Below are 12,417 nucleotides of genomic sequence, written 5' to 3' on the forward strand. Positions count from 1 at the left end.
TTAGACCGAATGTCTGCATCGATAATCGTTACATCAGGTAATGATCAGCACATGTCGCGTCATGTCTGAACCGCGTTGAAGAGCCGCGGTACATTTCGTGTGCATCGGGATTTCTATGGAAAGTAAGTCGAGCAGAAGTTGCGATAGCCATGCTTGTATCAACGGCAGTCGCAATTAGCGTATTAAGTACCGCTCGGGCGAATATTATCATACACGGCGACTAGGAGCACCCTGACAGGGTGAAAACTACACATGTATTCCAGAACTGCAATAGAAGATCTACCCATCTAATCCTTGTTCTTGAAACCCAAGCCGCTCTCCTTCCTCACCACTCCGTAAACACTCGGAATATCTCCTCTGTCCCCGATTTCACTCTTCACACTATCCAATCTACCTTGTGCTAAGCCTAGCATCTTCATACTTTCCTTCGCGCCACTACTCTCCGCTAACGACATGGCATGCCTTGCATCCTTTCGTGCCAAGTCAATATGGAAGAGAGGTTCCTCGCGCTGATAGTAGTCGCCGGCTAGCATGCGCTGCGAGTACGCGGTGTAGGGACCGGGAAACATTGTAGAGATGAATGTGTGGAGGTTGTTTACCCCTAGACCAGACTTTTCGGCAAGGACGTGGCCTTCAGACAGCTGTGAGACCATGTTCAAAATGAAGGTGTTGCCGATGACTTTCATGAGGGTGGCGTTTCCTGCTGGCTGCCCTGAGTAATCGATGTTCGTGCGGCCCATCACGCCTGTCGTATACGGAACTACCTTATCGCAGGCCGCTTTTGAGCCTGCTGTCACACAAACAAGCTGGCCGTTGTCTGCCATGGCCGGGGCGCCGAATACTGAGATGTCGTTAGGCCCGTCCTGAGGGAGCATTTCCATCTTCACATGCGCAACTTACCTGGCATGCCCACGAACTCACCCCCCTTCTCGTTTATCTTCTTCTCCAAAGCATTCGTCGTTTCTGGGTGTACCGTGGAGCAATCTACAATAAGTTTGCCCTTGACATCTTCTTCGAGCATCTTGTCGACAGCAGCGTTCACAGCTGCATCGTCGCCCAAGCACATGAAGACAATGTCGGAAGATTTGACAGCATCGTTGATGGTATTGACAACCTTGGTCTTGGAGCTGCCGAGTCTGGATGCGAGGTCTTCGGAGCGGGATGTGGTGCGGTTGAACAGGATTAGGGGCTTATCGAGGTTACCTTTTTCCACCAAGTTCTGTGGAGTCAGTACGAGAATCAAGTAAGAGTTTCAGATGCTCCATACTTTGCACATGCCCTGTGATAGTTAGTGACTTGGTCGAGCTGATGACCTTCCTCACTGACCCTGCCCATGTTGCCGAGGCCAATCCAAGCGAGTTGTGGCGCCATGATTTCTTCTGGGATCTGACTGTATCCGTTCTCTCTCTCAACGAAGAGGCAGTGCCAAGTGCGACAACTTATACAAATCTATGCTTGTACCTTGCGCATCGTTTGTCAGCGCTTCGTCATGGTGTTCATCATCGTCATCCGCCAGTAGCCCGGGGATAAGGCCACACCGGGCCGATGTCGGTTACCAGCAAATGACGTTCGCACGTCGTTATCGATGTTGAGTTCTCGAAAATGCGGATGCGGGCACGTTTCCCCACACCTTCGCAGAGTCATACCTCTGCTCCGAGCTCTAGTCACACAATTTTGACCTTTCGCATGTTCGGTGGCTGAGCGGTAGCATGAAGCATGTTCATCTGGAGCAAAGCCCCCGCGAGGGGCTTGGGGAAGGCTACGAAGAAGGTGAGCGCGACGTCCTCAGGCGTAATCGTAGCAATATTGACCATTGACAGCTTCCCAAGCGCGATGACAGCGGTAACATCTTCACCAAGATTCGATGCGCGCCTCTCTCCACGTCCACCACCTACGTCCGAAAATCGTCGAGCTCAGCGAAAGAGCGCCAGCGCGCCGAACGTCAGCAGTTGACGCGTCTACTGAAGGAATCGCCTGGTAAACGCGACGCGCGCAACTTCCTGAAGCAGTTCGATGCGCCCAAGAAGGGCAAGGCGGCTATCGCAGCCAAAGCCAGGGAGATGGTTAGCGAGGATATACACAATGACTCGGGTTCGCTGCGAACCGGTGTGAATCTCGGCGACCTCTACAAGCCCACTGTCTTCACGCGCGAACCGCTTCCGGAAGAGAAGTACCAGGCTGAAGAGAAGGATGAGCCGGTGCACATGGCGCTTGTCAAGCTTCGGCAGCCTCAGACCCTCGACGACCGCACCTTGGGCGACATCGCATTGACTCTGAGTCAGATGGCGCAGCTGGGGCTTAGTACTGCTGTAGTGCTCGACTGCGATCACGATGCCGATGCGCACACCACGGAATTAACGTTGGAATATGGGAACATGGTTAGGGAGCAGGCATTGCGCTTGGTCGCAGCGTTGGAAGACTACAACGAGCCAGGGGCTCTATTGGTCGAAGATGCTTTGGGCTACTCCCCACTGGCCAACGACATGCCTAGTACCGTACAGGTGCGGGGAGGTGTAGAGGTACAGCACAATTACCTGTTACTTCCGCCCATCGATGACGGCGTTATTCCAGTCATAACACCCTTCGCCTACGACACAAATCTGAAGAAGGTCAGGGTCCAAGCAGACGACGTGCTTCTCGCGCTTGTTCGCGAGTTTGCCGGTCTCGCTGGCCAGACAGGCAGCAATGGCTCAGTTGGTGGCGCATTGTACAAGACAAAGGATGTCGTCGAAAGACCCATTCTCGACCGCATCATTATACTTGATCCTCTCGGTGGCATACCATCCGAGAAGCGAGCAGACGGCGCTCATGTTTTCGTCAATTTAGAAGCCGAGTACCGTGACATCAAGAAAGAGCTGCAGCAGCTATCTTCAGCTACTCCGGATGATAAGACTCAACGCCCAACTTCGTCAAGTTCTAGCAATCCGTTCTCAGAATTCGTCGAGGAAGAAATGGCACCGTTACCAGGTGCACCGGCACAACAGATCGGCAACTCAGCTCCGATACGCCATCTGAAGAACCTCGAAGTGGTCGAGCGCGGCTTGAAGCTGTTACCCCCATCGTCGTCTGGCCTCGTCCTGACACCCTTGGAAGCAGCAAGGAAGGCTATACCTGACGATGCGCGGACTTCGCCTGCGAAGAATCCTCTACTGCATAACGTGTTAACAGACAAACCGATGACATCGTCGTCGCTGCCGACAACTCCGACTTCCCGTTTCCTTGGCTCCACCGCACCCAACCCTGCCACCTTCTTTAAGAAGGGCATACCGCTCACCATGATTCCGGATCCGCGGATCCACGGGCCTTGGCAGCCACCCTCTGCGACGAACCCGAGCATAGAGCTAGCAGACGACCCGCGCATCAACTTCCCAAAACTCGTCGATCTCATCGATGACTCTTTCCGACGTAAACTGCATCCTCAGAACTACCTCGACCGTATTCGTGGCCGTGTGGCCGGCATAATTATAGCGGGTGATTACGAAGGTGGCGCCATCTGCACATGGGAAACGCCCGCATCCCTCCATGGGCTCAGTCCTCCTAGCATACCTTCTCCAGACTCGCCATACTACGTTCCTTATCTCGACAAGTTCGCCGTCCTCACGTCGTCGCAAGGTTCTGGTGGCGTATCCGACATTGTCTGGGCTGCTTTGACTCGAACATGCTTCCCTGATGGCGTAGTATGGAGGAGTCGGACAAGCAACCCCGTCAATAAATGGTACCAAGAGAGGAGCAAGGGCATGTGGAACTTGCCTGGTGATCAATGGACCATGTTTTGGACTACGCAGGGTGTCGAGAAAAGATGGAGTACTGAGGAGCGGGGTGGGACAAAGAAGGAGAAGGATTTGAGGAGGTGGGATGCCTATGTAGATGTCTGTAGCGGCATTGAACCGAGCTGGGCGGATGGCATACAAAGAGCGGATTAGACGCAGCGTCTGATTAGACCACGAACTATCAGGCCTTTCATCAGACAGAAACGTCCATACCGTGGTGCTGTTCTTTCAATCCAGGAAAAGAGTCTCATGACGAGCGTGTGCCCTATGACCCGACAGCTTCCTCACTGCGATCACCCACCATTCCTATCTCAAAACTGTCTTTGATGCCTACCGCATGCGATGCATCCATGAATTCAATTCCCGATCTTGTCCAAAGTGGTAAGAGCGATCTTCCATCATAGCAACAGCAACCCGTGGCGGACAGCTCACAAAGGCAAAACCCCCAATAGCGCATTACTAGAGGACTCACCGACTTGATGGTCGCAAATGCAGAAAATACCCAAAGCACACCGACAAAGAAGCTTCATACAATGTTAGCCTGAGTGGAGGCCCTGTCGTGGTGTAATCGGGATCGCCAAACCGGGGGCGTGCCTGGAGGGACGCGACTGCCGTGGGGAACCGAACTACGGCTGCCAGGAACACCGCTATCCCACCACAATGCAGGGCGGAGTGACCCAACACGGGATTTTGGGGTCTCGGAACGGGAATGCATGGTTGCTAGCTTACGAAATACGTCTTGGTGTTTGTTGATGGAAAATGTTTATTGCAGGTGGTCGTCGCTGATGTGGACGCTTTTTTTTCATTCCTCTCTTCCTTCATACCCAAAGCCATTGAGCCCCAATTCCACACCTATACCAAAAAAACACTCTCAATATGTCGGATAACACCATTGTAAAGGGCGTTGCAGGAACCTGCATCACATTCTCCTTCATTCTTGCCGGTAAGACCAAGTTCCCGTAGTTTGCAATTCCACTTCTGACGATCCCAGGAAATGCCATCACACAGTCGTACATGACCGTCCCCGCCCTCCTCGTCAACTTCCCTCGCCCAGGCAGCCCCGACCACAAAGAGCGCGCGCAACTTCTAGGCCGCCAGTGGCCTCTGTGCTGGACAGTCGGCAACCAATTCTTCCGCCCTATCTCAACCCTTGGCTTCCTGGGTTATGCCTACGCCGGCTACTCCGTCTACCGTGAGGGCATGCTCGCTCGCAGCGACTGGAAGCTGTTTGGTGTCGCAGCCGTCATGCACCTGACGACTATCCTGCACTCGGCTCTCAACATGCAGCCGCTGAACGACAAGCTCGAGGCGTTGGCGGAGAGGAGCAACGAGAAGGAGTTGGGCGAGGCGGAGAACATTGCTATGAAGTGGGCGAGCTGGAACAGGCTGAGGTTGGTTACACCTGTCATTGCTGGTGGATTGGCGCTTTGGAACTTGGTCTCGTTGTAGAGCAATTGGGTAGCTCTTGTTTTCTGTGACCGTAGTAGACTGGGTACTGCACACCTTATCATGTTGGCTTTGCTCTTTGGAGGCTTCTGAAGTTTAGCATTTTAGCAATGAAGCGTACAACTTATTGGAATCTCCAAGTTCTTTGTACCTCGTGATTCATGATGTTGTTCGATCTGAAGATATCCGTTACCTACACAACCAACATAGTTCAGGCGGTGCTGAGATACAAATCAACAACTATAGCCCATAGTAAGTGCGCTGTAAGTGTCGGACGGAAAGCAGCTGGTGCTTAATCCACTGTCGGGAGATTTAGCAAGGTCGGGAATAACCCAGTTGCTCCTACAAGCACATGTATCAAGACAACAGTTGGGTGGATAATCATGTATTCGTGGAAAACTCCCTGAGATCCCTTACAAGGGTCAAAGTCCCGAAAAGTCCAAAAGTCCGACGCTAGATGCTTAACCCCGCAAGCAGATGAAAGCATCATCTATCGCTTGATGGCTTGTCCCTTCCACCCACTCCTCTCCGCCAGCCAAGTCTCGAAATCGCACAGCTTAGGCTCCTCCTTCTTCAACTTGCTGATATCAGCGCCATAGCCCTCAGCTGCGAACCAACTGATCATGACGTTCACTTCCGTCACCGCCCACATAAGCGCGGAGCCAAACATGCCGTAGGTTGCCGGCACCGCACTACCGATGACACGCTCAAAGCATCCACTCATCTCGTCCATGGTGAGCTCACTGCCGGCGAGACCCTCGGCGCGTCCATTCCATTCTTCATTGTTGACGAATGCTCGTGCGCCGAATAGGCCAATGTCTTCGACAGACACCCACTGAATGGACTTGCCCTGCAGTGTATCGCGAAGAGCTGCGAGGAATACCTTGGTCGGGAAGCCCGGTGCGAGGTTGTCCATGAAGGCAACCGGTCGGAGAATGGTCCAGCCCATGTTTTCACCACTCTTGCCAGCCTTCTCAAGAAGGTGCTGCTCGATCTCGTACTTGCTCTGGAAATGCGGGATGGGCGTCTTGTTCTCAAAACTGCGCTGGTTGCCTCCGCGGTCAACGCTGGAATACACAAAGTGTGTAACGCCTTGCTTGACCGACTCATCGATTAGGGCGTTACCCTGTATGACCTCGCTCTCGTGGGTGACATTCTTGCCTAGAGAGACTTGAACAGAATAGACACCCCAGATCTTCTCCTCTTTGCCAGCCTCTTTGAGTGTTGCCTTGGCTGATGCAAAGAGCGCCGAGGGGTCGTCCAGATTGCCTTGCACCAACTTCACGTCTGGATGACGCTCAACAATCTTCTTTGCAGAGCCAGAGTTTGCGTCACGGGTGACGGCCAAGAGCGTAAACTCAGCGTGAGATGGATGTGATGCGAGTTGCTCGAGTACAGCACCACCTTGTTTGCCAGTAGCGCCGGTGACAAGAATGGCTTTTGTGGCGGCCATGGCGGGGTTGCTTGTAAGGGTCGAGAGATTGCTTGGCTTCGTAAAGACGTGTGTTGCCGCAGCAGGTCGAGCTTATTTTCAGCCTCAGTTTTGGGAATAAGCAGAGAGAACAATAACTACACAAGAGCAGAGGAAGCACCGATGATATGCATTCACGTCGACGCGTCGCCCAAAGACTGGCACCGCCGGCCCCGCAAGCATCCCAGACCCACCGTTGCTTCTTTTCAGAATGCAGTTCCACTCTTCTACGCTGATCTCAGAGAAGGGTAGCGGAGATTGTGGACCGTACAGCGAATGGCTGGCTCGTCACGATGTTCCACAACGCTACGGGTCGGTGAAGTACCACACCGACATTGCGGTGATTATGCAGGAGCATCACAGAGATGGCGTTCAACACAACTGAGTGCAAGCCATGAAGGGCTCGAAGTTTGATCACCAGGGCTGTGACTGGAATCTGCAATAATAGACGGGTCCGTAGATCATAGTCGGATCTTTTACGGCCTGGAAGATCGACCGGGTAGATGCTGTAGTGCGCGTCAGATCGATCTTACTCGCTACCAGAATCTAGCAGGAAACGGCATACCAACAGCACCGGCGAACGACAATTCGGAAACTCAGCAACTGCAGATACCTTCGACACGCATATGCAACAAGCATTAAACATTCATCCTGGTATCAACACAAAATGTCAGACCTAGGCTTCACACCCGCGGAGATACGCTTTGCCACCGCAACTCTCGCAGCAATCGCTGCTCTTGCGCCCATCGCATACCTTCTCTATTCATCGCAGTCACAAGAATCAAGCGCACACATCCAGACGTTCAACAAGTTCATAGAGAGCTACTCGACCCTTCGCCCTCAAGCCCTGACAACGTACGCCACCCGAGACTTTAGCCATACCTCCCTTCCTGCAGACCTGCACCTACCCACTCGCTCGATTCAGCCGTTCCGTGAACATGCCGAAACGGTTTTCGAGATCTTTAGCGACTTTCAGGTAGTTCCTGAAGATGATGGTCAGGGAGGCAGAGCGGTGCACTTTTCAAAAGATACAAATACGGTAGTCGCGCACTGCAAGATGGGAGGCAAGGTAAACGGTGACGGTGGATTAGGGACGCAATTGTTGGAAAGTGGGATCACAGAGTGGTGGACTGAGGGAGTCTTGTTCGTGAAGCTGAGCAAAGATGGCAAACGGGTTGAGAGCGTGAGGGAGTTTATGCACAGCAAAAAGGCGGAGGAGTTGCAGATTCGTTTGGATGGGATCTTGAGCGAGTGATACCGCTGGGTTCCTCGACTGTAAGACAACTTTCACCAAGCTCTCGGAGATACAAGCTCTCGTTTCTATATATGAGCTGTACACGTATACATAGCGAGCGATTTCAGATGTTCATTAGATGCGTATACCAACGATCACTGAGCGCACCCATGTCACGTGCTCGCGCGTCTATAACCTGTCGATATTATCAACGCCCGTACACCTGGACACCAACCCAATGATGGTCTAAAATTGAATCAAACCCGAGATGGCGCGATTCGGGATCGCAAAAATACATCCCATCCTTCTGCTAAGTTCTGGGCTTTGCAACTCGACCGCGTCCTGTCGCATCTCATGTCCGAACCTCCCACCCCGACACGAACCCCTCACTAAGTCACCGAGCTCCCCTATCAAACACATCCATCAAGATCCCTCGATAAGCCACCTCTACCCCTCTCATCTCCCAGTTCCGTCCGCGGTGCAACAGCGACGCTCAACAGCCTCCGCAACATGCACTAGCGCGTCTAGGCAGCGTCATAGACTTCCCTGCACACTTTAGACCGAATAACGAAATACCATCTGCGGATCGCAACACCGCTCGAAATTCCGGTGGAGAGCCGTGATGATGATTACAGGAAGAAGGAATTAGACAGTATTCGGGGGCGTGTGGTGGGCCTGAGATAATGCATTTGCAGTCCGCAATGTCGATTTGCGGCTAAGTAGTTTTGATGAATGGAACCTAGTATATGTGGCAGAGAAGTTATCCAGGGCAAAGTATATCGGAGTATCGGGGTGTAGGAAATGCGATTTAGCGGGACGATCTGTGGATGTGTGAAGGGGTAATGTTTTGTTCTTACCCTGCCTCTGCTTGATCATCAATATTCATCGTTTGCACCTGCAGTCTGCGGGACGACGGGCGGCGAGCGGGCGTATCCAGCGAGCTCAGTGTGGTACGAGAAGAAATCCTTGGTTCATGGGTACACGTCCCGGACCCGAATCGCTAGTTTGAGGCAGGAACGGAAAGTACCCAATTCCTTTATCGGCGCATCTCGTCTGCGAAACCCTCGCTTGTGCTGTGACCTGCACATGCTTCGTGCAACGTCGCTTGCGCAGATGTTCTTTCAACGCTCGAACACTGTGTTAGCGGTTTGGAAAAGAGGAGAAGCGAAGATGTCAGTCAGACAGCGGACAGTATCAGAGAAGCGGCCGCTGTCATTGATGGCTGAAAACTGAAGAGCGGCGGGCGCTCCCGCCGGAAGGACGCTTGTACCCAAGAGGCAAAGCGTGTTAACGTGCTCAGCGTTAGCCCTGGAGAGACAGACGGCTGCCATGCGTATCAACCTTCAAGCATTTGGCTAAGAAAATGTCATGCTATGGTTGATAAGATTGTATTTCATTCATCGTTCAGTGTTCATAACACATTTCCGAAACGCCGTGCACGCAATACAGTCCGCGGCTATGCCTTTTCATGCCCATGCTTATTCCCAGTCACCAGCTCCAAGATCAATCGGCACGCCAGCCCTCATGTCATCCATGATCTTCTCAATGCTCCATGGCTCGTACTTGTAGCCCTTGGGATAGTTGGGCTCAAACTTGTCTTCATCCTTCATGTCAATGCCCTGCTTCAGCGACTGCGCACTTTTCTCGTAGTTCTCATATACGTAAGCCTCGGGGTCGTGAGACCAAACCCACTTGGGTAGCTTGGGAGCAGCGCGGCGGGGATCAAGCTTGACCTTGTCCCAGTCGGTGTCTTGAAGAAGTTCGGCGTTCGAGAAGCCGAGCTTCTGAGCGCAGGAGTTGCGGATGAAGCTATCGGGTTGCGTTAGCATATGCGTATAGAGAGATTGATTGAAGGGTAACAACTCACCGGAAGCGGATGTGTACGCGAACTGACTGAGGAATGTTCTCCTTGCCGCCAACCTGCAGGCAGGACGCTATCGATATGGCGTCCTCAATGGCCTGGGTCGCGCCGTTGCCGGAAGCTGGTAGGTAGGAGTGTGCCGCATCACCGATCTGAATCACGCGGGCGCCGGGAGAGGTCCAGCTTGGCTGAGGGTTGCGCCAGAGGAGCTCGAAGTTGACGATGGTTTTGGGTGGGGTTGTCTCGACAAGTTGCTTGAAGATCGGGGCCCACTTGACCGTCTCCATACCAGGCATAGTGTCCATGCCGTCTAGAACTTCTTCCTTCTCGATTGTGTTGTTCCACGACTCTTTCTCAGTACCGGTGACGTCGTGGTTCATGATCCAGACCATGACATCCTCGCGAGACAAGGTGAGCGCGTAAGTGGATGGACTATGAGGGTTAGCAGAAGTGTGATCATCCGGTTGCAAGGACTTACCCCAGCCATGTCCTCACGATTGGCTCATTGCCTGGCATCATCTTGAAGAATTCCTTCACCTCCGGATCTTTGTCAAGAGCTTCTCTGGGGAAAGCAGCACGCCACATGGCCCTTCCAGAGGGCCTCGCGCGCACTTGTCCACCAACCAGCTTCTGACTCTTTGATCCAACACCGTCTGCTGCAATCACTACATCCGCCTCGTAGCGCTTGCCGTCGTCGGTGGTGCAGCCACCTTTGCCAGTCTGCTCATCCTCAAAGTAGTCCACAACCCTGCGGTTGAACTCGACGGAAACACCGAGGTTTTCTACGGCGCTGACGAACATTTTGTACACAAGCGGGCGCATCTGGAACTCGCCAGGAGGGGTATCAGGGTCCAACCCTTGCGCACGAAGACGATCTGCGACCTTCTTAGGTCCAATGACAACTTCGCCCGAGTGTTTGAAGGTCTCAATCCAGGCATTGTGGAGCGAAATCTTCTTGTACTCCTTGAGCAATTCAGGCCAGTGCTTCAAGAAGCGGGTTGCGCTGAGGCCCATGAAGTACATGTCACCTAGAACACGTTGTGAGCCGCGTCAACACCATGATTTGAGGATGCTGCTCACCAGCTGTGTTAATGTCTGCATTCCTCTCAAGCACGCGAACGTTGTGTCCCTTGCGTGTGCATTCGAGAGCAGCGACCAGACCAGCTAGACCAGTACCAACGATGAGGACATCGATGCCAGTGTTAGGGTATGACCCTATTGGCTTCGACTCCATCGTGGAGTCGCGAGAAGTAAGAGCGTGAGGCATGACTGCGATTTAGTGTGTATAATCGTGTAGAGTTGGGTGTATCGTCGAAACCGACCTTCATACAAGCCGTGCCTGCCTTTCATACATGCTGAAGGTTGCCTCCACCTGCATTCCCCGTTGGGGTACCAGTGAGGCTTGCCGAAGACCCTCGGACGTCCGACTGACCGGCCTGTCTCGCTGTTGTACTTTCGCGCTCAGACTATGGCATGCGGGTATTGGACAATGCAATGACCATTGCACTTGGCGGCAGATTGTCAGGAACACGGCTCCTTTGGTCTTGGACCGATCTCGATGACGATGGGCAAGCCCCCGCGCTAGCCCAATCTCCCGACTGGCGTGCATCCGTGCACTCGCGCTATGGTTCCCCACAAACTCCGGAGGCCAAGCACCGTCAGCAGCATCCTAAGTCATCTTTGTATACGATCGTGTTCAACGTCTATGCTGGACATACACGCTGATGCCAGGTCCGCGGCGCTCCTAGCCTATCAGCTCGGTCACGGCTGTATCTTGCTGCTCCAAGTGGGCACATGATGACCGCAGCCGTTGAGATTCGATTGATGTGTAACGTCGCTAAATATATTTCAGCACTTCTAATGACGCTTAGACTTCTTTGCTCTGAGGTAGCGAAGACGGTCGCCTCTAGACTGGCTGTGTTTGACATCTTCCTTTAGGGCACTTGGCCGCCCACCAAAGGAACGCTTTCCGTGCAATGACAGCTGAGGGTACTCGGTTTCAGAAATGCAGTGTGGCGCCTGTGTCCCATCACCGAGGCGTTCGGCCAGTGACGTCCAGTATGGATGAGGAGTAATTGTGACACCCATACTGCCAGTGATGCATACCCATGCTGCGAGCTATGCAGCACAAGTTGATTAGTAGAGGGGTCCTACGGCCCGGTCATGTGTCGGCTGCCGACTTGGATCTTGTTATATGTAGGTGATGTTTGGTCTGATAATGTGGAAATAACAACTGCTTACCTAGATAAAGCGGCGGATGGGGATACCGCCACGAGAGAGTTGCTCCTTCAGCTGTGTCCAGTTCTCAAGACCAGGGAGTAAATGTTTCAATACGCCCGAGTTCATGCAAGTAAACTTGGTCCATGTCGATCTCCGTGCTCTCCCGGCGCACCGATACATGTTAGTCCAGCCCCAAGCTCTTCGACATGTCGTAAGTCGGCGCCTGCTAGCACCGACTTCTGTTCTTCCGCCGTGGCGGATACAGATACTGAGATCAACAAGGATGCTAGTGAGATCGACATCCTGGCACACTAAGGAAATCGGTAGTTTCCAACCTTGGCCATTGGATGAATCTGCCGTCTGTCACCCAAGCGATGTTTAGTTCCATGTCGGCTATGCTCACCTTGACGCCGAT

At 53.0% G+C, this 12,417-nt stretch overlaps 7 protein-coding genes across 7 annotated transcripts; 4 read left to right on the top strand and 3 right to left on the bottom strand.

The window, feature by feature from the left end:
* Nucleotides 1-97: 97 nt before the first annotated feature.
* Nucleotides 98-1,488, bottom strand: BKA58DRAFT_382148 (NAD binding domain of 6-phosphogluconate dehydrogenase-domain-containing protein). The gene is made up of 4 exons (XM_046170077.1): nt 1,327-1,488; nt 1,268-1,279; nt 901-1,219; nt 98-841 (listed from the first exon to the last, which is right to left on the bottom strand). Exons 1-4 carry the CDS (start codon nt 1,369-1,371, stop codon nt 288-290), a joined length of 930 nt encoding a protein of 309 aa, XP_046026091.1. The 5' UTR covers nt 1,372-1,488; the 3' UTR covers nt 98-287.
* A 135-nt stretch (nt 1,489-1,623) lies between these two features.
* Nucleotides 1,624-4,285, top strand: BKA58DRAFT_147291 (uncharacterized protein). The gene is made up of 2 exons (XM_046164706.1): nt 1,624-1,770; nt 1,821-4,285. The coding sequence occupies exons 1-2, from the start codon at nt 1,717-1,719 to the stop codon at nt 3,921-3,923; spliced, it is 2,157 nt and encodes a 718-aa protein (XP_046026092.1). The 5' UTR covers nt 1,624-1,716; the 3' UTR covers nt 3,924-4,285.
* BKA58DRAFT_147266 (uncharacterized protein) lies at nt 4,286-5,356 on the top strand. Its single transcript, XM_046164705.1, has 2 exons — nt 4,286-4,713; nt 4,762-5,356. The coding sequence occupies exons 1-2, from the start codon at nt 4,647-4,649 to the stop codon at nt 5,217-5,219; spliced, it is 525 nt and encodes a 174-aa protein (XP_046026093.1). The 5' UTR covers nt 4,286-4,646; the 3' UTR covers nt 5,220-5,356.
* Nucleotides 5,357-5,706: 350 nt separating this feature from the next.
* BKA58DRAFT_410586 (uncharacterized protein) lies at nt 5,707-6,669 on the bottom strand (the record flags this gene model as incomplete). Its single annotated transcript, XM_046172234.1, has 1 exon — nt 5,707-6,669. One exon carries the CDS (start codon nt 6,667-6,669, stop codon nt 5,707-5,709), a length of 963 nt encoding a protein of 320 aa, XP_046026094.1.
* A 342-nt stretch (nt 6,670-7,011) lies between these two features.
* BKA58DRAFT_147305 (uncharacterized protein) lies at nt 7,012-8,065 on the top strand. Its single transcript, XM_046164709.1, has one exon. The coding sequence runs from the start codon at nt 7,355-7,357 to the stop codon at nt 7,940-7,942; it is 588 nt and encodes a 195-aa protein (XP_046026095.1). The 5' UTR covers nt 7,012-7,354; the 3' UTR covers nt 7,943-8,065.
* On the top strand, nt 8,066-8,523 carry BKA58DRAFT_147304 (uncharacterized protein). Its single transcript, XM_046164708.1, has one exon. It carries the CDS (start codon nt 8,190-8,192, stop codon nt 8,478-8,480), a length of 291 nt encoding a protein of 96 aa, XP_046026096.1. The 5' UTR covers nt 8,066-8,189; the 3' UTR covers nt 8,481-8,523.
* An 876-nt stretch (nt 8,524-9,399) lies between these two features.
* On the bottom strand, nt 9,400-11,049 carry BKA58DRAFT_314472 (uncharacterized protein; the record flags this gene model as incomplete). The annotated part of the gene is made up of 4 exons (XM_046167478.1): nt 9,400-9,730; nt 9,789-10,214; nt 10,261-10,810; nt 10,863-11,049. The coding sequence occupies 4 exons, from the start codon at nt 11,047-11,049 to the stop codon at nt 9,400-9,402; spliced, it is 1,494 nt and encodes a 497-aa protein (XP_046026097.1).
* Nucleotides 11,050-12,417: the final 1,368 nt, after the last annotated feature.

The sequence above is a fragment of the Alternaria rosae genome (genome assembly GCF_020736505.1).
Source record: "Alternaria rosae strain MPI-PUGE-AT-0040 chromosome Unknown BKA58scaffold_4, whole genome shotgun sequence".
In the NCBI taxonomy this organism is placed as follows: domain Eukaryota; kingdom Fungi; phylum Ascomycota; class Dothideomycetes; order Pleosporales; family Pleosporaceae; genus Alternaria; species Alternaria rosae.

Excerpts from the sequence above, each read along its gene's own strand:
- BKA58DRAFT_147266 (XM_046164705.1), top strand. The coding sequence starts at position 4,647 with ATGTCGGATAACACCATTGTAAAGGGCGTTGCAGGAACCTGCATCACA. Across the intron at positions 4,714-4,761 it reads ATTCTCCTTCATTCTTGCCG|GAAATGCCATCACACAGTCG; the intron begins GTAAGACCAAGT and ends TGACGATCCCAG.
- BKA58DRAFT_147304 (XM_046164708.1), top strand. The coding sequence starts at position 8,190 with ATGGCGCGATTCGGGATCGCAAAAATACATCCCATCCTTCTGCTAAGT.
- BKA58DRAFT_147305 (XM_046164709.1), top strand. The coding sequence starts at position 7,355 with ATGTCAGACCTAGGCTTCACACCCGCGGAGATACGCTTTGCCACCGCA.
- BKA58DRAFT_382148 (XM_046170077.1), bottom strand. The coding sequence starts at position 1,371 with ATGGCGCCACAACTCGCTTGGATTGGCCTCGGCAACATGGGCAGG. Across the intron at positions 842-900 it reads TGAGTTCGTGGGCATGCCAG|TATTCGGCGCCCCGGCCATG; the intron begins GTAAGTTGCGCA and ends ACGACATCTCAG.
- BKA58DRAFT_147291 (XM_046164706.1), top strand. The coding sequence starts at position 1,717 with ATGTTCATCTGGAGCAAAGCCCCCGCGAGGGGCTTGGGGAAGGCTACG. Across the intron at positions 1,771-1,820 it reads TGGGGAAGGCTACGAAGAAG|CTTCCCAAGCGCGATGACAG; the intron begins GTGAGCGCGACG and ends GACCATTGACAG.